This window comes from Etheostoma spectabile, chromosome 5 (genome assembly GCF_008692095.1).
Source record: "Etheostoma spectabile isolate EspeVRDwgs_2016 chromosome 5, UIUC_Espe_1.0, whole genome shotgun sequence".
Lineage (NCBI taxonomy): Eukaryota > Metazoa > Chordata > Actinopteri > Perciformes > Percidae > Etheostoma > Etheostoma spectabile.
The window spans coordinates 9,759,363-9,786,607 of NC_045737.1; the positions used below are offsets into that span (position 1 = coordinate 9,759,363).

At 40.1% G+C, this 27,245-nt stretch overlaps 1 protein-coding gene and 1 long non-coding RNA gene across 2 annotated transcripts in view; one reads left to right on the forward strand and one right to left on the reverse strand.

The window, feature by feature from the left end:
- LOC116689499 (EGF-like repeat and discoidin I-like domain-containing protein 3) overlaps positions 1-11,301 on the reverse strand; it is a 123,100-nt gene extending 111,799 nt beyond the window's left edge. Inside the window, 1 exon segment of the mRNA XM_032516054.1 lies at positions 10,932-11,301. Coding sequence (XP_032371945.1) covers positions 10,932-10,995 — 64 coding nt within the window. The 5' untranslated portion in view covers positions 10,996-11,301.
- On the forward strand, positions 1,293-27,033 carry LOC116689500 (uncharacterized). The gene is made up of 3 exons (XR_004332007.1): positions 1,293-1,305; positions 4,303-4,307; positions 26,987-27,033. It is a non-coding gene; the product is annotated as an uncharacterized LOC116689500 (long non-coding RNA).
- Positions 27,034-27,245: the final 212 nt, after the last annotated feature.

Consider the following 27,245-nt stretch of genomic DNA (forward strand, 5'->3'; position numbering starts at 1 on the left):
ATCAGTACAGGTATTGACATAATACAACTTAAAATGCCGTCAACGAAAGAGCTGATGTCTCATTATTGTGATGAGTGAGAAAAAAAAGAGATAGTCAGAACGACTGATACATGAAAAAGAATTGTGAAAGATGGATGGCACAATACAGTTTGAGATTTGAGCATTATTGTCAACCAATGACTACTTTTGGATCTGTGGCATCATTTACTGTACATAAACACAAAAGAAGAAAAAGGTTTAAGATTCAAGTTACATTTTTGACCCGGTATGTAGACTGTAAAATGGGGGCTCATGATTAAACTATGCCTCTAGAATAAGAATATGTTGCCCACATCTCCTTACTGAAGATGAAGTGGCGTTCTAGAGCACAACTTTATCAAAGCAAAGCTCAACTCCTCAACCTTATTTTGACTAAAGCAGACTTAACTTTCAGTCCGCAGCAACTGAAGCATGCAATAAACAATATTATTGTGTCCAACAAACACAAGCATAAATGTTGCAAGCTTTGGTTTTATTTGAAAAATAACCCACAAAATCTCTTCCCATTACAAACTTAGTATGAGACTGAATGGCCCACACAAACCTGACAATACCATTAAACTGAAAGCATTACACACACACACACACACACAAACACACTCACATACACACACACATACAGCGTTAAGAAAGACTCTGAGAGATGGAAAAAAACTATATAAATTGCAGGCATAAAATACATTTCTATCCTAACACAGCACAGATAGCCTACTACGTTGCAAAAATGTGTCAGGAGCTGGCTTTTTGTGTAAAGACAAAACATTCAAACATTCAAAGGTGTCATTCATCCGTCCATATACAAGCTGTAAATTAAATTTCACTTTTAATCTCACTGTTTTAAAGCTTTGTTCCCACAACAGTGCTTTAACGGGCTGAAACTGCTCACGCCTCCTCAGATTTACAGGCTGCTGCAGTTCTGCACTTAATCCAAAATAATGTATTCTGCTTATTGATCTGCTGTGGAAAGGAGGACTCTTTCACTCATGGCCATCACAGATAATGAATGCCTGATGGTGTTTTGACACTCTCCTGACAAAAAAGGGTGGGCCCAAAGCGCTCAGTATCCACTCCCACTACAATACAAAAGATTACTGCCTCTAAACTCCCTTCCCACGCACAAACGTACACACGCGGACGCAACACTCTCTAGGTGTCGTTGCTGCAGGAAATTCCGACGGATACACATATTTTAAATTTGGTGGATTTATGAGGACTATTGTTGACTGCTCCTCAGATCTCTGCATGGTAAATTGAGATAGCTAGCTAGTCTGTCTGTCTGTCCGATCTGAGTTTTCTCTCGCACACCTATTTCGCAGCGGCTCTGTGGCGTTTAGCACCGCCCATGAAGATTCTGACTAGTTTAAAAGGTCCCACGACATGCTGTTTTTTGGATGCTTATATATAGGCCTTAGTAGTCCCCTAATACTGTATCTGAAGTGTCTTTCCCAAAATATAGCCTTGTTCTCTCATGGGTGGGCCAAATTATCTGGGCGGGCAAGGCAGAGAAAGTGGAGGTAACCTTGCTCCTTATGAACTCATAAGGGGCAAGATTCAGGGTCGGCTCATCTGAGCTTTTATTTTCTCAAAGGCAGAGCAGGATACCCAGGGCTCCGTTTAAACCTATCACCATTTCCAGCCACTGGGGGACCAAAGGCAGGCTGGGGGAATGTTAAAAAACCTCATAAAGAAAAATGCTATTAAACCAGAGCATGTTTTCCTTCCATCTAGGCCTGCACTATTCGTGGAAAAATATGGATCACGTATTTTTAGCTTAGAATTGATATCACAATTCTCTGCCACGATTTTTTTCTCACAAAGTGTAATGTTTATTGCAGACATGAACGATGACCAAAAAACAAAACAAATTGCCAAACACAGATTTTTGGCATCTTTGCGCATCACCACAAGCCTGTAAACATAGAGGCTTCAACGAAGAGAAGGGAGAGCATTGCAGCTCTCGGGAGCGCTTTAAAACCTATTTTATACAATTAAATTATATTGGAGTCATTGGATTATTACAGATGGCCTGCACAAAGCTGATATGCAACCTGTTTTTGCAAATACTAGACAGGCAGACCTATAATGGTTTATAAATAGAAGAAAAGTAATTACACTTAATAAGTTATCAAGAACAGAGGATGATGAAATTTGCACTTTACCATTTAATATACAAGCAAATAAGCAAAGCAAGGCCCATGCAAAAGTAATAATCTAATTTGAGTTGTGTTTTGTATTTTTTATATATCATGTTTGATGATGCCAGGCTACTGTGTGGATGGTAGATAAGTCTAATTTTTTTTTTTAATGCAATTAGCACAATGCACCCCGCCCACCTCGGATGTAATTTTTGAGAATATTATAAAGCTACATCGCAATTGAGCCTAATGCTACTTATTGGAATAAGCATTAGGAAGGCATTGCATCGTTTTGACTTCCTGGTTTACACACACACACACACACACACACACACACACACACACACACACACACACACACACAGCACACACACCACACCACACACACACACACACACACCACACACACACACACACACCCAACACACACACACACACACACACACAACACACACACACACACACACACACACACACAGCGCTGTGAGCTTGTGTGTGCCTCCAAAAGTTGAGTCATTAATCGTGACCCAGTGGGATTACTTAAAACCAGCATGTGGTCTTCTTAATGTTCACACTATGGCAGGACGGTCTGCTTCATGTTCTTAGCTGAAAAAGTAAAGTACACTCAACATGAAATGACACTACAAACGAAACATTGGTATAATCTGTTTTACTGTTTCAGAGGGCCCTTTTTTCTTTTCCTGGCACATTCATGGCCTACATTTTGATACTGGCATTAATAGAATGCTAAGACGATCCCTGCTTAAGCCAGCCGTCATGTGACATGCTGATTTTAGGCAATGTTAGGAATTTAACATGTCTGGGAAAAATTCAGAATCAATGTTTCCAGAGTTTTGTGAATGGAAACATCAGACTTTGATTTAAGGATTAGGGACAAAGAGGGAAAGTCTTGAGTGAAAAGAGGCTTTTTATTATTTATTTTTTTTACTGCTGATCGGTCTTTGTGTTCATTTTGTTTCTCACTGTTCTTTTTCACAGTCAGATGTATGGATGAGTTGATAAAAAAAATCCAAAAACTGGCCCTAAAGCACAGAACTTCGGTATTTTATTTGAGCAAGACACTTATGACTAGTCAGATGATGACACAATTAGTTTCTGTCTGAAAGTTTAAATGAGTGTGTGCTCGCTCAAACAACTTATTTTACAATTGTGCTGCCCATTTTTATCTCAGGGCCATTTTAAAGTTCTTTGGTAAGCACTCAGAGCATGTCCTTGTACCCTCTGTAACTGTCCCTCTAGTGCCCTTCCAATAATTCAAGCAGTAAATGTAGGTAGGATAACAGAGGCTTGACTACAGCCAAGATGAATAGCTCTGTATCCATTAACTTGTCACCTTCGGAGACAAAATAACTCTGCTTTGATTATGAATGGGATAAGGGAAAATCTGCACTGCAATGAATAGCCCAATCAAGATCTGCAAACCAAAATAAAGACAGTCGCCAATGTCACTCAAGCTACCAGAGAAGGCTTGGTGGAAAGATTGATCCCTATGTTCTGATATCTTATGTTGAATTTCTTTGTGTGTGCGAGTTGCTGTCCAATGACTTGCTTTCATTCCATTGGTTATCATGGCGGCTGATCTGACAGCGGTGTGACCTCTCTCGACTGATTGAAGACTGTGCCATTTGGGAGTGAAGGGCAATGTAAAGGGAGGTTGCAGGTCATTCTTATTAAAAAGTCACCTGTACATCCACCATAACCTTCCATGGCCAGTAAATGTAATGAGCTTTAAGATAGATCCCTATCATTTGCATACATTTAGGGAGAGCATTTTTTTATTAATATCACCAACCAAGGTTACACGCTCTGGTTTTCCATTCCAAACAGGAGCAACCAGTTGACCTAGAAAGCATTTAATAAAAAATAAACTTATGAAAATTCTAATTTTAAAGTAGTCATATTTATTGTCTCCAAGGGTAAGAACGCTAATTATCATCATCATCATCATCATCACTTTATTTATAAAGCGCTTTCACATCAGCAGTAGCTGAACAAAGTGCTGTACATGAAGGCAGCAAACACAGATAAAAATAACAATCACAATATCATAAAAATAATAAACTGGGGGTGAAGATCTACCCAATAACACTATATAAAAACAGATAAGATCAAGTCTTAGTTTGGGTTGAAAGCCAAAGTGTAGAAATGAGTTTTAGAAGAGTTTTAAAAATCGGTATTGAGGAAGCCTGACGAATGGTCAAGGTAAGGCATTCCATAACTTAGGAGCACAAACAGAAAAGGCCCTGTCCCCTCTAAGCTTCCGCTTGGATCCGGGGACGACCAGGAGCAACTGGTCAGCCGACCGGAGTGACCGGGAGGGAGTGTAGCGGTTGAGTAGCTGAATTAAATAAGACGGGCAAGACCGTTTAAAGCTTTAAAAGTAATCAAGAGGATTTTAAAATGGACTCTAAAATGCACAGGCAGCCAGTGAAGTGAAGCCAGGACGGGAGTGATGTGTTCTCTCTTTCGGGTTCCAGTCAAAACCCGTGCAGCAGCGTTCTGGACTAGCTGCAGACGTGCGAGTAGGGATTTACTGAGTCCAAATACGGGAATTACAGTAATCCAGCCGTAAAGAAATGAAGGCATGGATTACGGTTTCTAACTGCTGCCTGGAAAGGAAAGGTTTCACCTTTACCAACTTCCTCAGATGAAAAAACTTAATTTGACTGTGGCGTTGACTTGGCTGTCCAGTTTAAAATCACTGTCCAATCTAAAACCAAGATTTAATACTGTTGGTTTAAGATATGAGGCTAGAGGGCCCAGCTCAGTAGGGGGGATCTCATATGAGCCACCAGGTCCAAACATTATCACCTCTGTTTTCTTTCATTAAAATTTAAAAAGTTTAAGGCCATCCATGCTTTAATATCCTCCAGACATGCTAAAAGAGGTGTAATAGAACAGTGTCATGTCGTTTTAAGGGTACATAAATCTGGCAGTCGTCTGCATAACAATGGAAAGAAATACCATGTTTTCTAAGAATAGACCCAAAAGGAAGCAGATACAATGAAAAAAGCAAGGGACCTAAAATTGAACCCTGGGGAACACCACATGACAGTGGAGCAGCATGGGATTCAAACTCAGCCATTTGAACATGAAATGTTCTGTCAGACAGGTAGGATCTAAACCACTCCAGGACAGTGCCACAGAGGCCTACTTGGTGCTGTAACCTTGAGATTAAAATGCTGTGGTCTACAGTATCAAAGGCAGCGGTGAGGTCCAACAGGACCAAGATTACATTATTACCGGAATCGCATGCCAAGAGGATGTCATTGCAGACCTTCAACAGTGCTGACTCCGTGCTGTGTAGGGTTTTAAATCCAGATTGAAAAACCTCTGATAAACCCTGCTCATCAAGAAAAGACTTTAGTTGTAGATACACAATTTTCTCCAAGATTTTAGATACAAATGGGAGCTTGGAAATTGGCCTAAAATTATTCAACACAGTAGGATCTAAACCAGGTTTCTTTATCAGGGTGTCACTACAGCATGCTTAAAGTCTGCAGGAACCACACCGGATGACAGGCTACCATTTACAATAGCAGTACCCAGTACCAAATATGGGAAAAACTTCTTTAAACAGCCTTGGTGGAAGAACATCACAGGGAGAGCCAGAAGGCTTAATATGAGTAACCACATCCTTCAGGTGTGATAGCGTCACAGGCTCAAATTGATTAAAAACACAGGGCAAGCAGCACAAACAGAGGGATCTAAACCAGAATAACAGTTGAGCGCCCTCGCAGAGGCGACCTTATCAATAAAAAATTGCATAAAATTGTTACAGAGTGCAATGGAGGATTCCAAACCAACAGTTTGTGGAACGTTAAAAGAGAGTCAATAGTACTAAAAGCATTCGTGGATTCTGGGCGTGAGATGAAAAATATTAGAGAAATACTCTTTTCTTGCCTCTTTAACAGCAATTCTGGTAGTTTCGCCAGCAATCTTTAAAAATCTGAAAGGACACTTGCAATTTATCTGATTTCCACTTACGCTCTGCGACATTCCTGTCTGACAGCTCGAGTCCCGGCATTAAGCCACAGTTCAGGTTTGGTTCTGGTTTGCCTAACCTTTAATGGCGCCACCGAGTCCAGGACAGCTTTACAGGAAGACTGGAACCAGGTACTGAGCTCCTGGTCATCAGACATATTAGGAGGACAGAGCTGGTCAAAAGCCATGGAGAATTGCGTGGCAGTGGAGGGGTTAATAATCCGATAGCTTCGTGCAGGCACCGGAGTTTTGATCACAGCACGGGCAAAAACAGTCTCAAATGTCACAGGCATATGATCAGAAAATACAGCGTCATGTGTCTCTAGGTTTAACACAGGCAAACCGTAAGACAGAACTAGATCTAAAGTGTGCCCTTTTTCATGAGTAATTGTACGTAGGGACTGTGTCAGATTAAAAGCATCAATCAGTGATAAAAACTCAGTTACCAACGGTTTACCAGGACAGCATATATGTATATTAAAATCACCAACGATAAGAACACGTTCATAATTGGTCAAATATCGGCCATGAATTCAGAGAAATCAGAAATAAAATCCTTATTGTATTTGGGCGGGCGGTAAATGACGGCACATAGTACCGATCAGAACGACCCACCTCAAAAGAAGTTAGCTCAAAGGAAGTAAAAGAGGATTGCTGAACGTGCTGTTACATTTAAAAAAGTGTTTTTTATAAACCGCTGCCGTTCCTCCTCCGCGACCTGACGTTCGTGGTGTATTAAAAAAGCAGCAATCCGCTGGTAAAAGTTCCAACAGGGCGCCCGACTCACCCACATTCAGCCACGTCTCTGTGATACAGAGAAGTCCAGATCATGGGAGCAAAAAAATCCTTAAGATAAAGGATTTATTGGCCAGCGATCGAGCGTTAACCAAGCCAACCCTGGCCGGAGCAGGAACGGGGGCTCTAGCCGATGGGGAGCACGGCACAATGGGCGAAGATTTCCGGGATTCACCCCACGACAATTGAGCCTGGAAGGGCAAAGGTGGGCTGGACCACCGCATCCACGCTGATAGGAACCAGGCAGGCATCCATCGGATCCCACAGACGTAGTGGTATAAACATGCTGGGAAATAATCCACACACTGGCCGGGAAGTATCCGAATTCTTAAGGCGGATCTTCAGCTTTACCAGCCGTCCGCTTCGGGTACCACGGCGGCGACGTCTTCTCCTGGAAGCAGGCACCGGGACTCGGCTCAGATCAATTGGGATTTCAGAGAGAAACGGGGGCCATATTTTTCTCCTCCATAATTAAAAAAAAAACATTTTAGACTTTTAAAGAAAAGGCCAATAGGGCTGCAACAAACAATTATTTTAATTGTTGTATTGTTCTTAATCAATCACCCTGTCTTTAAAACAGTGAAAGGTGCCTGCCTGCTATGATTTACCAAAGGCTAACCCCTGATTTCCACCAACTGCAGAACAGCTGTGGATCCGCTCCGGAACAGCGGCTGAGTCAATAGGTTTATATTAAAGTCAACGTGTGTATTTTCACTGACTGCGGAACGGCTGTGTTCCGACTCCGTCCCAGCTACAGCGATCCGCAGCCCTCCGAGGGTATTGAAGGACCGCGGAGCATGGAGCCGACGTGCAGCGGGGCCGACACGCATCGGAGTCAATCCACAGCCGTTCCGCAGTTGGTGGAAATCAGGGGTAAGATAACATATTCAGATTGTAGATCTGTCCTAAATATATCATATTTAAGGCTTCAAGCTTTAGTTGAAAGCATTTTAATATATTCAAAGCTTGACAGGGGGGTGTTCCCGGTCACGTGAAACAGTCTAAGGACTTTTGCCAGCGGGTTAGCATAGATTTCTTCTGTTGATTGCTTTCATTCATTCCTTCAATTCCTTCATAACTTCTGCTGTCTGTCAGTCAGCCTGGCAGGTAGGCAGGTTAGCCAGCCGCTGTGACGTTTACAGACCATAAAGTCTTGGATTGGATCAATAATCAATAATAAAAAAAAGAATGAAAGATTTGAATACGGATTTGTTAATCAAATCAGTATATTTGGTCTAACCTTAACCCTAACCCGCTTTGAAACCTTGAAACATTCAGGTCAGCCCTATCAGATTGCTTGTTTTATATGACCAACAGTCCAAAAGCCAACCATACTTAGTTTACAAATCAGAAATGACAAATAAAATCAGCTTTAACGGGTAAATCTTTGTAAAAGTTGCTTAAGAAATCATCAAAATAGTTGTTGGTTAATTTCCTGTTGTTTGAAGAATTAATGAATCAACCAATTGGCTGAGCTCTAGCCATTACTGTACTGCTGCAGCAATGAGCTTATATAATTGCAGTGATCAATACTTCATATAACTAATGACAATTATAGCCCACTGTACATATACTGTACAGTGGTAAAATAATGTGACCGACGAAAATGTAATTGAGTAAGTCTGTGCTGTGTTGTAGGTGTCCCATGGCCCCATGATATCCCGTTCTGTATTAAGTTACATCCAGCCAACAGTTTCCATCCCTCTCATTTCCAGCCAGGTCTATTGTTTATCCAAATGGACCAGATGCCATTCCTGCTAGCAAGGAAGTGGCATTCTGTCAGGTTTTAAACTGACCAAATACAACAGTCGTTGGGCATTGTGAGCATTTAATCAGGCCAATCTAAAACCACAATCATTCTAGAAATCACCATGTTTCTACATCAGCGCATTGCGTTTGACAAACTTTTTCAACGGAGTTAATCGAGTCAAATCTTTGAGCGAAATGAATAGTGACGAATAATATTAACACTAATCATGATTCAGCAATAGCAGACAATCCCATTGCCCCGCCAGATGGCTGTCCATTTGCCTAAATGGCTCTAATTGTGCAGCCATTATAACAACACAGAGACAAAAATTAAGATGCAAAAAGTTCATTAAACTGACTTTTTAAATGAGCACAAAAGCATCTAACATACGGAGGAGGGCCCAGTGGTGCAGTCATGTGTTTTGTCCAGGCGGACAGGCCGAATCCCAAACAATGAGCCAGCACCAGCAACCAAGTAGAAGAAGTGATGTATTGCACATTGACTTGGAACAATGCAGTCTGTTTTAATGTAAGGCAAATGTTTCTATCCCATCAATTTCTTTCAGTGGACAGACGCACCCTCTGACATCCTCAATAGAGTGTTTGTTAGCAGCTGTCTCTTGAGGACAACTGCTATATTTGAGCAACAATGAAAGGTAATAGTGAAGTTTTTGTCCAATACAAAAAGATTTCTCATCATTACAATGCATTCTGTATGATGGGAACTTTTAATAATGTTGGACCTTTGGAGCCCTGTCTAGTCAAAAACAAACATCCCTGAGCAGTTATGTTGCTAATATAGCAGCCAGGGTGACCAAGGATGGTTGTAAGGATGCTCGCACAGAGATCAAATACTGTTAACAGCCTCTATCCACCTCCATCTGCTCTTCAAACCGGCACCTCATTGTGAATTAGGTTACAGCTGTACTTAGTTTGGAAACAGATGGACAAAAATCCCTTTACAATAGCACATATTTAACCGGGATATGATTAATTGAGGGACAAGTTCAGGGTGTATTTTTAAATCACTGAGCCTTTAAACAAGTCAACCCCCGGCACCACAGCTCCGTTTTCCCTCTGCATTCATTATGCCAGCCTACCAGGGAGTATTATGTCTTGTAGCAGCTGAGTCTGAGTTGACACTGGGAGGCTTAGGGAGCACTGAGCTTAAGGCACACTCCTGGTGTTCAGACTGAGGTCTGGGACTCTTGAGGCAAGCATGTTGCTAAATGAATAGAGATAGGATGGATGGATGGGATAGGATGCATGACCTACTTCTATAAGGGCTACACTGCTTTCTTCTTACAAATCACACAGGTACTGTTCTGCACTGTTCATGGGAAAATATACAGCTGGCAAAAGCTAAAATATTCCATAACCAGAAACTGGAGGGGCAAAAGAGGGGGGGGGGTGAAGTGATTGGAATGCTGATCCAGTCTGGCAGGTGAATCTAACCTTTAACAATCTCTTCTCTAGGCTACATTGGGCACTCTGACTGTCTTTGGTAAGACTCTAAATTTAACTTTCAATACAGAACTGATCTTCTCTTAGTGCCATCCTTGTCAATAATGTTGCCTTGATGCAACTAATACAGGAGGCTCTCTATCATATCTCCTCTAACTGATAGCATCTGGGTCTGTCTAAAGCCCACATTAGAGAAATCTTTCCATTTATCTTTTTTTTCTAAATTCAGTTTGTTTAAGAGGGAAAAGTGACGTGCTTTCTATCAGGGGATATCTGGAGTCGGAGACTATTTACTGCGAGGGCGAACACAATACTGGAGCAGTCACATTTCTACCTTAATATGTGCACGCCTGCTTTGGCCCCTTATGGCAGACATATTGCGCATGGATAAATACAAATTAATCATCTTTTTCATCAACTCAAACAAGTGTCCTTAAAAGGCAAGTAAACCAATTAATTAGCGAGTCGTGCACATATTACAAGCGGTGGTTTTCTGTTGCCAAGCCGTGCCGATGTAGGCTTCTCGTATTCCGCAAACAATAAACGCACATTTCATTTTGCTCAGCTATTTATGCGGACTTCCCCCTTTTTAATAATGAATTATCTCGGTCACTTCCAATGTGTAAAGATGCCCCGATCGCCGGTGATCAGTTTGAGGTACTCCCACGCTGAAGGGCTGGACGTGTAAAAAAAAAAAAAAATGTTTTTAACAACGACATGACAGCCAGACACTTTTCCACTCACCTTTCACATGCTGCGGGACAGCGGCGCCCAAACACAGGGCGATGGATAGGAGTAGCGGTCCCATCCTCTCCCAATAAACAGGTCTGACTTCCAAGGTTACGGAGATGTGGTATAAAAAGAAATCACGGAGCAGTAGCCAAAAGTTCTCCCTCCTTTGCTGTCGCTGGGCTGTTGTGATATGTCCTCTCAGGTAAAGTCCTCCTCTGTGACAAAGTCGGCAGAGAGACGAACTCACCACCTGGACGTTTGCTTGTGCAGGAACAAGTGAAGTGTGTCTGCCGGGTCTCCCTCTGCTGCTGCCTCCGCTGCTCCTACCGCAGTGGTGCGATGTAGTGGAGAGAGCGCCGCGCGCGCTCAATGCTCCCGGACAACTGACGTGAAGCCTCCCGGAGTTACCTAAATACTCACTTCCGGATCACACTTCCAAAATAAAAGATTACAATTAGAATTAATTATTTTTAATTAAAAAAAAAAATTCTGCATTTGATTCCTAGTAGGCTAATAAAATATATGTAATATGTTTTACGGGCATAATTGCATTTTCTTTCGTATCTGCTAAAATGCAAGGCTTTAAACTGCAGGCTTCAATATGGTGTTTCACTAAAAAGATTATTTAATAACCTATATTTTAATTACGCATGCCATATAACCTATGCTTCATAACTTAACTCCATAAAAAAAAAGTTATGCTTTTGTTTTAAAAAGGTACAATAACTTAACATCCCGGTTAAACGGTGCAAGCTTAACGTGGTTCGAGGACAGCCCGTTTAGCTCACCGGAGGATGTTCGCTTCACGGTCGGTCACAGTAAACCGACTGGGGCGCTGTCTCGCTGATGGAGACAACTCTTCCTCCTCCCTCCTCCACCTCGCCTGCTCTTGAAGAGCACTTCCAAAAAGTCGGAGGGGTTCGGACTTTTAATCGTTTATAATCAGACTCCTTTGGCTTTCCTTGACCTTTTTATTTCACTCCGGTCCACATGACTTCCTTTTCAACCTGGATTGCCTTTTCTCTGGAAAGCCTTGTTGAGTTTTAAGGTGCCTACTTTAAACCAGCATCCCCACCCAAAATATTAAATCAGGCAATTCTCCAATGCCAGTAAGAAATTAATTAAATTAAATAGTTAATACAAGAGCTGCTGAACAAAAGTTAGACCTTGCCTGCTTATGAACAACATTCATAAATATATTAATTTTTTTGAGCTAGGTCTTTTGCTGAGTATTACAGTAAATACCCCTTGTCTGTGTATCATGAAAGTGTCTGTTGTTCCTGAAAATAGATATATATTAAAAGTGGTGATATGTGATGGTCATTGAAAAACACTGTAACTCAGATTGGATATCAAAGGTAAAGTGTGTGCCCATACTGCAACATGCTTATTGTGACTCGATAAATGACCCGTGGCACCAACGTAGACAATATCACGTCCTAGAGTTTAGCCCATGAAATCGTCTACATTGGTGCTGCATACCTTGCTGTTCCAGTTGAAAAGTAATTTCAGCTACTTAGCAAAATGGCAAATGATCTGATCCTCTTACTGAAAGGGTGATCATAATGACCAGCTAAGGGTTTCGTCTATCCATCCATTCAGGCACCACTGACGAGGCACGGATAAAACTAGAATGTAAACTGCTGTAGAGGTATACTAGCTCACTCAGCTGTGGCATTTTCAAAATTAAATCATTTTGCACACGTTGCCATGTGTGGTATTTCAGCCACCACTGATTGGATTTTGATGAAACTTAAGGAGAAATTAATCTGACAATTGCACTTTTGCATTTTCAAATTTACAATGATTACCACATGGTGGGGACTATAATTAAAGGTCAAATCGAGTGCTATTTTTTTGCAATGAATCTTTGCATATACGTATATGTAATCCATGTTAACTGTTAACTATAATTATGACCAGAGATTTTAAAGTTTTCACTAAGTTGTTCAGAACCATGTTCTCCTCAGTGTGACATTTACTGTAGGTCAGTAATTGGTCGTTAGGGAGAATGCATCATTTTTAAAGGACACCGTGCATTCGGTGTAATACTATACTTCAGTTTCTATTTCCACACATTTTAGAGGGGAATTTTCCACAACTGAAGAAAGAGCAGAACAAGGCTCAGACTTTAAGCTGATGTCACACCCAACATCGCATAGTTATCAGCCTGCCCTTGAGGTGTTGCTGAGCTTCTTGTCATGAATCATAAAAGATATCAAGTGTCTTATGGTTTAATGTAGATAGAGACCTATGACTGTATGCACTTGGTCAAGACCTATAAATCATTCGCAGTTCCAACATTAAAGTCTGCTATCATCTTAATGAGACACTGTCCTCTATACGATCGCAGCCCCTTCCATTGTTTCAAGTTTCCGGGCTCTGTCTCCATAGCAAATCATCCTTCATGGAAAATGTGACCCCTTTAGTATTCCTATTATCACTAAGGAGGATTATTCATGAGAAGAAAAAAACAACTGTGCACTGAACTGTGTGTTAAACAGAATTGGTTACAACTTAGAGATCCACTGAGTATATTCAATGCTAATCCTGCATATCAAGACATTAATATAATGGTGTTATTTTACTCTTTGATTGGAGTTGGATTAGGAATTTACTCTTTAAATCAGATCAACATACCTTTTCTTTTCTCATTTGACTAGCAAGTCAATGTGTGCAGTTACAACCATGAAACGGACATAAAATTCCTCATTAGGCTTTAGTTTCATGTGTGCCAGAGAGTGAGAGGGAAAATTCAAACAGAGAGATGATCTGAGAGGATTCACAGAGGCTTGCTGGTAAAGCTGTATGCTAAATACAGGCCCCTTGACCTCCTACTAGTCTCCGCTGCCAACCTACACAATGAACACAGCTCTACGACTGCATTCTGTAAATCCTTCACACTAGCGTATCTAAACATCGCCACAGCCAGTCCTTCTTCGAACGCAACTGGTCTTGTCTCATTTGCCCTTGTCGGGAGTCTGAGCTCAGAGTAGTGAATCCTCTTCAGCTCACATCCATCCTCATTTAGACCATGGGGACCCATTTAGGATGAGCAACGGGCTGGAAAACACAGTGACCTTCTCATATTTTACTCATTTAATGCTGTTTTTATTTTCAGCCACTAAAAATGGGCACCATGTTTTTATTTCTAGCCAAAGTTACAGAGTTGGAGAGGAGAGGCTACAATGTCTCGTCCAGCAATAATCCACACGCTGAAGGGGACAGAGATTGTATCCTTTCATCCAAATGGACAGGGGGGCTTAAGAACCTTTGGGATGCAGAAGTAATCTGAAATTGAAACTTAATGGGCAAAGAATCTATGAATTTAGACCGAGAATGTACTAATGGCATGAGGCTTTATTATCTACCTTGCCCTCAGCATTTTCATAACCACAGTTTTAATGAGGTTAACCTCTTTAAAACAGTGGATAAGGGGATAATCACTTTTTTCTTCCTTGCCTGTCTGTGTTCCTATCAGCATGCTCCCTCTCCTTTCTCATTCCCTCTGTCTCACACAGGGGGAGAAGAGGTTTTTCATATCCACTCGCTCCCTCTCTCATCTCCCATGTCTCCAGGTTCTCGTGCTCTCCTTCCCAATCAGTCTGCTTGAGTCGTGTTCAAGGCCTGCCTCTTTCTGTCTGCACTCGCCACAAAGACAGTCTAACAAAGGCCTAAGGCAGAGAAAGAGAGAAAGAGAGACAGCAGAGGGAAAGAGGTGGTGGTTAGACGGGAGGGGAGGGAGGCACAGAGCAGGATGGAAAAACAGCGAGATAGTAAAGGAGATGGATGAAGAAAGTGGGAGAGACAGAGGGAGAGAGGAGCAGATTGAGACAGTAAGGAAGGCAAGCAACACTAAATTAGATGCTCTTGGAGAAGAGACAGTGTATTAATTCCAAAGAGAATATTGCATTGTATCTTCCCTTCCTCTCTCAGCATTGGGACACAGAGCAGAGTTATGTGTTCCCCCAGCAGGCTTTCCTATTTCTCTCCCCTCTCTTCTGTCAGTCCCAGGCCATTGCTACAACTGGCATCAGCTCGTACTTTCCCTCTTTTTGTCATTCTGCTTATTATTATTATTAGGCTATACTTTTCTTCTGCATCAAATGAACTGAGTGCCAGCATTGAAAATGCACAGGTAAGGAAATTATTATAAGCTATAATTGTGATGTTCAATGTAAAACTACTTTGACAATTTGAGCATTTTGTTATTGAAAATCAGACAAATTGTAGACAGACCAAACTGCTATAATAGCACTGGATATTTCAAAAACACAAAGTGTCAAGATACTGCATTCACATCAAAAGTATTCCTATTTTTTGTACTTTTACAATGTCCTCCATTGCTTTCAGTTTTTCCAGTAAAGGAGTCATAATGCATTGTCTGACAAGGAACATTTTCCTTAACTCTCCCCCATTATAACGATTATCTGCCACTGTGCACGCCATCCCATCTGTTTCCAATACATCCAAGACAGAAATCTGGTGGTTGCCTAAAATATTGGCCTGAGCCCCCACAACCACAAACCTGCATTTCGTATTTAAACTATGTTTGGAAATCATAATATTTGGCTGGGTTTGCTGAGTAGTCAGCTATGCTCCGCTGAAGTTCCACTTGAGAGCGTTTTTGTCAGTTTGTGCTGAATGCATAATAGAGTTTTATATATCTATATATATATAAATATTTATAGGGTTCTACTGAATGACTGACATGAACTTTCACACTATTGTAAACTTTACTTCATAGCTGCTTAAATAGCTAGTGCTTTGAGTCATGATTAGACATCTCTGTTATAATGTACCATCTTTTAGAACTGACTTATTGCATAGTGTGTAAGTGATACATCTTTAATTCAGTTCAGTATCAGTCAGTGTCTGAAAATAATTTCATTTCAGGAAAGCATCACTGGAATAGCTGAAGATACTGATAATACAATATTTAGGATGCAAAACCATGTCTTAATTCTTTGTCTTGCTCAGCAAGGCTCCTTTTAACATAACTCCCTCAGATTCCTCAAACCAAGAGGACTCAGAAGGGTGTTATCTTAAGAGACTCAAATTTCTTGCTTGACTTTAAAAAGCTTTTAATTACAGACGGCTTTGTTTATTCAAATGTTCAGGATTCAGTTTGGATTATAGTTTGTTTAAAGGTATGCCTGAAGTCTTGACACATTCAGATTTTGTTCATGTTATATAAATGCATGAGATCAAGTGTAGATTTTTACCAGCCTCCCCTCTCGGATTGAGCAAATATTTTCTTCACTGGCTGAGGCTTGGGACTTAAGAACAATTTATAGAGATGACACTCAGCCCTTCACTGAGGACTTCACTTCCAAGCCTGTGTAAGCGCACACTGGAATCATGACTCACACAACTGCAACCACTGTTATACTTTGATTCAAACATACAAAACAGACAATGGTGAGAAGAACACAAACGCATGGTCACACTGAGGAGTGGTTCTTTAAGTCTCTGACTTTGATCTTCATTCCCAAAACCATTGCAACTCATTTTTCGACACCACAGTGCTACATATCAACAAAGGCAAATGGCTTTGAAGGACTATATATTTCTTGCACAAAGATCAATATGCTGTTCACTTGCATGAGACAGCAGGATTTATAATGTGAATTATGAGAAAGCCATCCCATCCACCTCCTCCACCACCCTGATCATCAAAGACTTGAGTAAACACATAACAACCACCGCCCATTGTTTCGTCCTGTCGCTCAACTGCAGTTGTTAACGGCAAAATGGCCACCTAAAAGCTATAACATAGGCCAAGAGGAGTCTACTGATTAAACGTGTAACCTTGTTATCTCGAGTGAGTTAATTGGAACTTGTTTGGTTTAATTATACAGAGGTATTTAGCACTGTTTTGCTTTGTATCTTTTCAGCTATAGACAGGTATGTAGGCAACAAAAGCCAGGGTGAGTACTACACATTTAACATACAGTGATGTTATATTTATTTGATAGAAATGCCAGTTTTTAAATAGCATGTCTGTATGTTATGTTATGAAACGGGAAAAGATATGCAGATCATGTTAAGATAATGTAGATGTAGAGATTCCTGATCAGTATCTTTTCAGACAACAGCAATTAAAGGCGGTATTTTTTCAGTATCAGCAGTGAGTCTTGTTTGAAGTCTGCTTTTAAGCAATAAGCAGTCGGAGCTGGCCCGTATTCAGCTTAAACCAGAAATATCTGGAAAAAATAAAATTAAAATGGGCTTTGATTTGGATGTTTCCTAATGTAAGAGTTCTTAAGAGTTTTGCTGTAAAGCCTGTGTCTCAAGCTCATTGACACGTGGGTGACTCCCCTCTCTTTGAAGAGCAAGGGCACATTTTTAGCCTAAGCAATAGAATCAGTCAAGGGAATCGTTGGTCTGTGCTACAGTTGTATCAGTGGCAGTATGTGAGGGATAATAGTAAGGGGCTACAGGTAAGGAGACATCATGCGTCAGTGAACTGCTTATACAACCATTTACTGAGGCTACTTAAGGCCTCTGTTCCAGTGAAACCATAGAAAGTATTTACTGACACCCAGAGGGTCTCCCATATTATCAAGCTGTACACACAAGGCGTTTGGGAATCACATGAATGTGTATGTGTGTGTTTATTGCTTTTTGCTACAGTGTGTGGGTGGATTATTTGCTTGTGATTGTGTGTGTAGTATTTAGTGTCATAAAAAAGTCATATAGACAACAAATAAACGTTGGGTTTTATAGCAGTCTGGAGTAGTAAAATGAATGTTAAATAATGCCTAAACTATCCATTTTACACGGTGGTAAACTACTTAAACATTCTATTAAAAGTCCATTTATAAACATCTCATCCATTGATCTCATATAAAACCTTTTCTGAGTTGTTTGAATCAAATTAAAAGAAAAACAAGAGTAAGCATTCTATGATAGACCCAGTGCTGTATAAAATAATTAAATTGTTTTCTTGCCAAGAGTAAGAGGAGAAGAATGATACCACTCTCAAGTCTGTATGTTATACATGAAGCTATCGCCAGGAGCCAGCTAACTTTTACCCCTTTCCCACTGGCCAAAAAACCCACTTATAGTCACTGACATCTGGCTTTTGACTACACTGGGAAAAGTTAAAATCAGCATTCACTCCCGGGAGAAATGAGCAGGAGGCTCTAGTATTTATAACCTCCGCTCCGAACAGGCGGGACACCTAGGAAGACATGCTATTTTTTAGCAAGATGCTGTGAGGCGTTGCCTCTGTCCGTAACTTTTGTCATCTCTTGTCACCGCCTAAGCAGTGCTCGAACATCAATTTAGTCAGCACCTAGTTTGAAATAGAGACTGGCGAGATCAGCGAAGATAAAAGTGAATGTACAGCATTGTTTGCTGTTTTGTGCACTGTTTCGGAAAGCTGTAGCAGAAAGAGTTTTTGTTGTTCACCTGTTTTCAGGCAAGTTTGTGATGTTGCTCATTTTGGTAGAAAAAGAGTATTAGCTTAGCATTTACGACATGTCTATCCAATAGAATGTCTTTCCACAACATTCCACTTCCGGGATGGCTCCAATGCCCCTGGAATTCCACCTGATGTCCCTCATTTACACCGAATGTTTGTTGCCTTGGGCTTTCTTTGTGTTGGCATTCTATACTCCGGTGGATTTCTGAGGACTATGGTTAACTGCTCCTCAGATCTGTGCAGGGTAAATCCAGACAGCTAGATAGACTATCCTGTCCAATCTGAGTTTTCTGTTGCACAACTAAAACAAGTTTTGAATGTTCACGTTTCGCCAAAACAAGTTTCCTCCTGAGGCTATTTTGTAACGGCGCCGTTGTTCCGTACGGTGCTTCGCGCCACCCATGATGATTGTGATTGGTTTAAAGAAATGTCAGTAAAGAAGAGCATGTTTTTCTCCCATCCTGGAATGATGTGTGGACTAGCCAGACCCTTCGCCGCAGCGCTGTGGAGGAAGGTCTGACAATGCAAGATTAGCTTAGCATTGGCTGAAAACAAGCCTGGCAACTGGTCCAGACCACTACATTATTAGAAGAAATGGGAAAACCTTGTTGGTTTTCTACTCTAAAGTGCGAACATCATCAGACATTATCCCAAAATGAAATCAGACTTTATTTATTAAGGTTAGCAAGCACCTAATTTAAATGATTTCAGCTACTGAAAGGGTTTTATCATACAATTCTCAAATTATTTCTCAAGGACTCCAACACTGAAAACACACTGTAGTTGGAGGTAATGAGCAAGTTGCCTCATGGCTCTTTTCTGCCAAAAAATAAAAAGAATACCTGGGTTTGGTCTGTGGAACTTCAGTCATTTATTTCAAATGATATCGAAAACATTTGACTCAAAGTATGAGTGAATCTTTCTCTATGCCCCTGAGCAGTCAAAAAGCAGTTTCCCCCCCCAACAGCCCAGACACGATGTTGATGATACATCTTAAGCCAAAGCACATACAGTCGATCCGTGGGTGGGAAAGGGAGGAGATGAAAGAGAAAAACAAGAGGTGACACCTTACATCAAGCATCCATTTATGGGAAGTAAACAACAGCAACGCAGTGTTTACTTGCCGTGTGAGAAAACTTTATTTTTCTGAGATGACTTTTAGAATAATTTCAGGAAGATGTTCACAAACTGTAATAACAGCTGTTATTTTAATTTTATAGTTCAGTCATTTGTTCAGTTCAGATGAACTTATTCTTACAGTACATTAGGTGCTCAACATTTGAGCAAACTATATTATTGATTGAGTATGCAAAGAGTTTATTTATTCATGGAATAAGATACAAACAAAGCTATGATGACAAGTCAAGTTTTGAAAACTAGAACCGCCAGGAGAAGAAAAAGCATAGAGCAGAGAACAATCCAAGGTTATTTTCTGTTTTGACATGCATACCAAACTAAGGACCTCATTTATGAAGGAAACAAGTGTATGGGCATGTTTGACAATCCAATGCCCTTGTGTTAGAATGCTACAGAAACATTCTCTCAACTGGTATTGATAAAGAACAGTGCCCTGGAGACCAGTGTCCTTGAAAAGCTGCCTCTTCCTGATAGAGTAGATAATCAAGCAGAACAGAAATCTGTTTGTATTTTTTTATTTACTATTTAATCCTAGCCAAACACTTTTGGTTGAAACCATTACAACAATGCAATGTCCTGACATCACACACTCTACAAGTTTATTCATAGAGACAGTGGGCAGGTAGATGTTAAGGATTATTCCCTGCATCTATATTGAGTGCCTTGGCAAAAACTATTAAATGATCAATAATTTAAGCGGAGCTAGGATGGCCACTGCCATGAAAGTTCCATTGGTCCCTGGGTCACGATCAATATATGGATCCTGCTTGCAGATACTGTCCCCCCTTCTCTCTAGGGCTTATTCCACCATCACATGGTCTGAGGCTGAGTCCTGCAATATGATAGCTGCCAACAAATGTTTGTGTCCATTCTCAGCCGACCTGGCATTTAACAGTAATGTTTATGCACCCCCATTGGAATATGTAAATAATTCAGATGGTTATGCAAGGGATTGTTTTGTCTCTCTCTCTCTTCTGCTATGCAAAGGAGGATTTTCAATGTTCTCATCCTTTCCTTACAAAGCATACACTTGACATTTTTCCATTCCAATTCAAGAGTCATATTTGAGCAGCGTAAGCTTTTCAAAATGTGGTTCTTTTCCCCTTAGAGATCTGTAAAACAGCTATGGGAACTGCGGACATTGTGCGGTACCGGTAATTAGCACACTGCTGGTGGAAGTGGAGCTGGTGATACAAAATCCGCTTTTCCTAGACGAGATAAGGAGAAGGAGGATTTTGGGGCGATCAGGAGACTGCCAATTTGCAATACAAGGAATTATTTATTATTGTAATGCATCTGGACACAGTTCAGCTAGGCTTAGCCCAGCATTGTAGTAAAATGTCAAAACATAGAGACAAACTGCTGTTGAATATCAGCTAACATGACTATATACATTATTTACAGAAGACAGCAGTTGTAAAATTTTGACATAGTAGTAATTTAAAATAACTTAAAGGCACTTTCAAACTCTTACTAAATAAAGATGTCGGTGAGTTAAGACTCAACAAATCCTTTGAGTCCAGCAAAGCAAAGCATTCCATAGCAAGTGCAAAGGTATGTGCGGGCAGCAAGCATAGGAGGGCCTATTTCATTGTGAACATTATCATTTATAAATTCAAATCCATTTAAATTAGAATGTGATTAAAACTGTCACAGCATAATGCCATACCTTATGACTGTTTCATGTAGGGCTGGAGAATGCCAATTAGCTGTGATACAATCACAACATATCTACAATCATCAAGTCCTACACAATGAATATCTCACTGACAGTTTTACAGAGAAAGAAGTATGACAGGACTGTCTCCTTTACTCTTTCTGTTGGCAGTAGGGTTGGGAATTGTTTTGTTTTGTCCAATACTTATAAAAAGTTAATGAAATAAAAGCACAAAACGACAGTTGGCAACATTAAACAATGAATTGTTTACTGCTAAGGCCATTTGGTAAAAATAATTTAATAACAATACAACTTATTTCACCAGTAAATTGCTGGTAAATGACAAAAACAACCAGCAGATGGGAAAAGGGTATTTTGCAATAATTATGAACGCACCACGAGGCTGGCAAAGCGAGTTTCAATTGAACGCACCATCTGTGTTGTTATTCCGACAACGGCAGCTGCAGACTGTTACATCCCATCGTTGGAATCCTCTACAGTGAAATACAGTCACACTTTACATTGTTAAAAGTTAGCTGTCAGCATTTAATGTAGCTACTAGCTAACTGTAGGCTACGGTTACCTGCTGCCTAGTGAAGTGTTAACTAGCATCCCGTGCTGCGAGGCTCCTGTTGTGTCCAACGTGCGTTTTGGAGCCTCAGAGAGAAGCGCAGGCATTCCAGTGGCACTGAAATAAGGCAATGAAATTAATGTTGCTATTCTGTCTGGTAGATACCGGTTGTTCAGGCACCGGTGCCAATTAAGTCAACCCGGTTGACTTGATCCTCAAGTCAACCTTAATCAAACAAACCTGGGTGGACCGTGTAGTCCCAATTTGAAGACCTCAAGGTCGCAGATGACATAGTCCTCTTGTCAAATTCACAAATACAATCCACAACCTTGCCATAATTGCAGCATTTGCAGGATTCTTAATGGAACCATAAAACAAACCAAACCATTAATCTGGACGAAGAGGCGGACATATTTACATACCTGGAAAGCGTTGTTGGGAAGGACGCAGGCCGTGATAAAGACATACAAACAAGAACAGGGAAGGCAAGATCATCTGTCTTAACACTAAGACAAATACGGTGTTCAAAACACATCTCCACAAAAAATAGAATCTGCATCTTCAACTCAAATGTCAAATCAGTTTTATTTTAAGGGGCAGAAACATGGAGAACCACAAAAGCAACAAGCGATCAAATTAAAACCTTTAAAGCCTGTCTTGTCATGCTGGAGGGTATGCCTCAGGGTATGCACAATCCAGAACCATTTGCTACGTCTTTCAGTTGGTTCTTGTTTAGTGATTTTCTAGAGCTGATTGTTAGTTATTGTGTTTGGCAGGTAGATTCCCAGGATGTTTTATAATGGAATCCACAAGGGAAAAGAAAACAGGAAAACCCAAGAGCAGCTGAGGTCTGTGGAGACAGAACCCAAGGAAATAACACAAGGAAGCAGAGAACACCATCCAACTCCGAATCAGCTGGAGAAAGTTCATCTATGGCCTATGCTCCCCAAAGAGCAAAGTGGGTTAAATGAAATGACTGAATCAAAAGTGCTCCAACAGTATAGCAGAACCTAAGAAGGGAAAAAGTCTCTCCTGAGTCCCCACTACCATCGCTCACATAGGTCTCTATAGAAAACATGTATCTCAGTGGGTGTTGAGTATGTGAGATAAACAGACAAATGCATTTCTGTAGTCTTGTTCTGCATCTTTACCAGAGTATATAACATGTGTGTCACAGAGACACATACTGTACACAAGTAGCAAATCAGGAAGACAAATAAAGTGCTTTGAACTGAATCTGAAGTCAGGAGAACATCTATCAAACCAAGGCCTAGATAATAAACTCTGTATGGTTCAGTAATAAGACAATGTGCCTCTTAAATGGAAACCCTACAAAGAAACCAAGTAACATTGAATACGTTAAAGTGCCAAAGTGCCACTTTTTATCCGAGTGGATTATTTTCATTTCAACATACATTCTGTAATTAATTTCATGGCCAAATCAGAAACCACAAAAACACTGAATAGGCCAATGTGAATGCAAAGCAGAACCCATGATTTTAAGACACAATAAAATTGATTACATTTTGAAATCCACTCACATTTTATACTTTTATACTAAAATGAAATGCATTGTATTATCCAATCACAGGTCTGGGGTAGAGAGTGCAGGAGTGTACAAGACTGTGTTTCAGGTTACATAGTTTAAAGATAAAATCATCTGTCAATCTGAGACCTTCTTTTTGGTTTGCACCTCCAGGCCCTAATCCCAAGATTCTGATACGATTTTATTTCTTTCTGCATGAGACACCCAAAGTCAATATAGTTCAACTTCTTGCAAATTTCAATACGATTCTACTCTGTAATCAGGTCAAGCCGCAACATCAAACAGTTCTGGCACAGGATTCAACCCTTCGCAGCCATGAAAGGGACTTACAAGTGGGAAGCCAGGGAGGGCTCTTTGTTTTTGCGTTCCCCCACATGGAAGACTAACTATTTAATACAGTATTAAAATATGGGCATAGTTCTCCTGTTTTACAAGTTGATGATGTGGTAGATAAAAAAGTCAAATGCAATAGACTTGAAATTTTACGGAGCAAAACGTGGAATTGTACTATATGTTCTGCTATTCATGATGCCACACAAATAAAAGCATGCATTTTATTCCACTTTGTGTCCTTGTTGGCTTTTCTTTTTTGGGGCTAACTGGAAAAAAATTCAGTTGAACTAGAACAAAAGTGAACGTAATAGACAGTAACATAATATAAACAGTATTGAGATGCACTCTTGTGCTATATGTAGAAGTACTGTTAGAGTGACCCACAAATTGAGAACCGCAGACCTTAGACATACTGTATGCATGCAACAAAACTATGCAGGCTTCAGATGTTTGGATCTCTATCTCGTTTTCTTGTGTTGGCAGTGCTCATTGACACAAAACTTTAGGGAGTTACACTTCAATATTCAACACACAACTGTGTGTGTGTGTGTGTGTGTGTGTGTGTGTGTGTGTGTGTGTGTGTGTGTGTGTGTGTAATGATACATTTTAAGATAAGAAGGGGAAGAGATACAGGGCATCTCTCAATCCGAAAAATGCTAAATTACTATTGAAAGAAGGAACTTGCAAGGCCAAGAGCACACAGAACGCTGTTGACAATTTGAGGTGATGCATTCTTGCTGGTACTGCAGAAAACCCCCAGCACAGAGGCTGCCTGCAGTGCTCCAAACTAACAGCCAGAAATGAAAACCACTTTATAAACTATTTAAACAAGCTCTGGACCAAAAGATCAACTAATGCCACTATTTAAATATTATTGAATACTGAATTATTCAAATAAAATTTAGCTTTCGTTAATGAACATTGTTTTACTTTATATGATACTGCATGTTTTAGCTGCAACACCCCTTAAACTATTATTCTAACTCATGGTGAAATAACAAAAACTACATCTATCATCGACAAGGGGAGGCTGTTTTAAGTTTTTCCAAAACTGCTTTTTCTGTTACAGCAACCACACAGTGGGGTGCTATCCCTGGAAAAACTAGTGCATACGTTTTAGTCAGTTTCAAGCTAAAAAATGAATCATGTTTCTCCGAATGGATATGCAGCACTAGTGTCCTACAGGTGTCCTTATAACTGTTTTGTGGAATTATCAATATATTGTTATTGTATTTGCACTGCATACAGTACATGCCCAGGGACAAAAACATGTTACCACTTTATGTACAAATGTGTCGACCACACAGTCTGAAACTCAATTTCTATAATATTACTTGTAATATAAACCGTAAAAAATAAATGACGAATTATGTATATATGTGTGTGTATGTATAGTGTACACACATATATATATATATATATATATACACACAACAAATACAATCTAGTGCTTATACGTTTTATGATTTATTATAATATAATTTTACCTTGCCTTTCAGGGTGTACGTAGTACTGCACAATGTGATGGGGTTAATTCACTACTTTGTGCTTGCAAAGGAAGGCACACCAAGGATCATTTGTCACAAGTACATTTGAGCTTTTATAATTGGAACACAAATTTGACAACAAAACTGTTAATGGGGTAATAGGCAGTTTTGATTACAACATTTTGGAATTCACAACACTACCCTGAGTACATCAGAGACCCAGATAAGAGTGTACAGCAGTGTAAATACCCAGTTTTTTTTTATATTTATTTTTGTTATACCCACATCTCACTGTCAACATAATTGATGAAGTTACCGTTCAGTTTAGCTGTCACCTCTGAACCTCTCCTTTAAATGCTCTGGGTTTTGTGGGTTTGGCAAATCTTGACAATCATTTTTTTTAACCCTACCTTCTCATTATCACCGGTGTAAATTTCACAGAATGCACATGTGAATGTGTCTCATACTGATGACACTCAATCCCTTTCTCTCTCGTTTCCTGTTAGCGTGTCTGTCACAGTTTCTCTTTCAAGTGTTTCTCTTTTCACCAAATAACTGTCACCCAGGAGAGATGTCCCTGCATCTGTTGTAGGTCACACTGAACCTGAAAAAAAGAGTTGTGTGAGATATCATCCACCTACCAGACCAGAAGATCACACTGGAATTCTGTGTAATCTATAAAAACTACTCTGGGCAAAAAGTTCATCTGAGGTGAAAAAGAATAGATGCATTGAGAAAAAAAAAAAAGTGTCGACAGATCACTTGCTCTTTTGTTTGACTGATGTTTTCCCCACGGCATTGAAACAAGAGTATGAATAATGAATGGGTCTTGCTGCAGTTTAGGTTATTCCCACCTGGAGTGTCATGTGGTTTTCAAGAACTGTGTCAAAATAATGAGAGTAATGTAAAAGGAACCTGAATGTTATGAAATGGTTCTGCTCAGCCTCTTTAAAATCTTTAAAACCATTATGTTAAAAACGTTTTTTTAAAGCCATGCTTTCATCTTGCTATAGTGATTGCAGTGTATTGCTAATAACGCATTGCCAACTTTTTTACCTGTACTATGTATTTGTGTTATGTGTTTTGTTGTGATGTAAACTGTTTCTCAGGAGGTATTTGCAGGCTGTCTTTATCAGAAATGTGCAGTTCACAGCTACTCTTGCAAGTGATTTGTTAAATAAGATTAGAAAATAGTACACACATTTGCATTACACTATCATTCATAACCATAGTCATTTACAATTAAAAGAAAGTGAAAACCATCAAAAATGCTCAAGATTTTGCTTCCTGCTTGCAAACTGCAGGGAAGCGTGCATGCCTGCAGGATAGAGTTCAGGACAGGTGGAAGTGACTTAAGTATTGATATGTCTTTGGACCAAAGTCATTGTTAAGGGGAACATTCTGCTAACGGAACGTTTGCCTACCAACAAGGATGGTCCTGCGGTTCCTCTTGTCAGTACACAAACATACAAAAGACATAGCAAAATTGATAGCAATTTTTTACAAAAGCTCCCGCAAAATCAAGCATTTTGGGCTGCAACAACCTCAAAAAGTCCTAGACGAACTGGTTAAATGAGACAGATAAGACCAGGCATTGCAACAATGTTTTACAAATATTGGCTACATTGTAACGCTGGCTGCACAGATTATGTAGACGCAGGCCGCTACGATTGACTGACACACACACACACACACACACACACACACACACACACACACACACACACACACACACACACACACACACACACACTGTCTTTCTACATAGGTTTAGTTAATGATCGGAATATCATTCATATGATAACGTTTTAGAGTAGGTTGGGTGTAGCGCTACATATTCAGATGAAGACTTCATCACACGACGGAACAGATTAGCAAACGTTAGCCTAATGTTAGCGGGTAGCTAGCTAGTAACACTCAGCTTTGCTTTGATTATGAAGATATTCCTGTTTTTTTACCTCCCATACAACAGTGTTGTTAACCCATCGCCTCTAGAAGAAAAAGCTATCCGTACTTTAGTAGGCTCTCATTTTTTGTGTGGTATAAGGTGACGGATTCTCTATACAATAAATGTAAATATCTCCAAACTCCAAGTCTGGTAGAGACTTTGCCAGCTTCAAAGCAAAGAAAACATGAGCGGGTGCTGTGTATGGATCACAAGTTCTG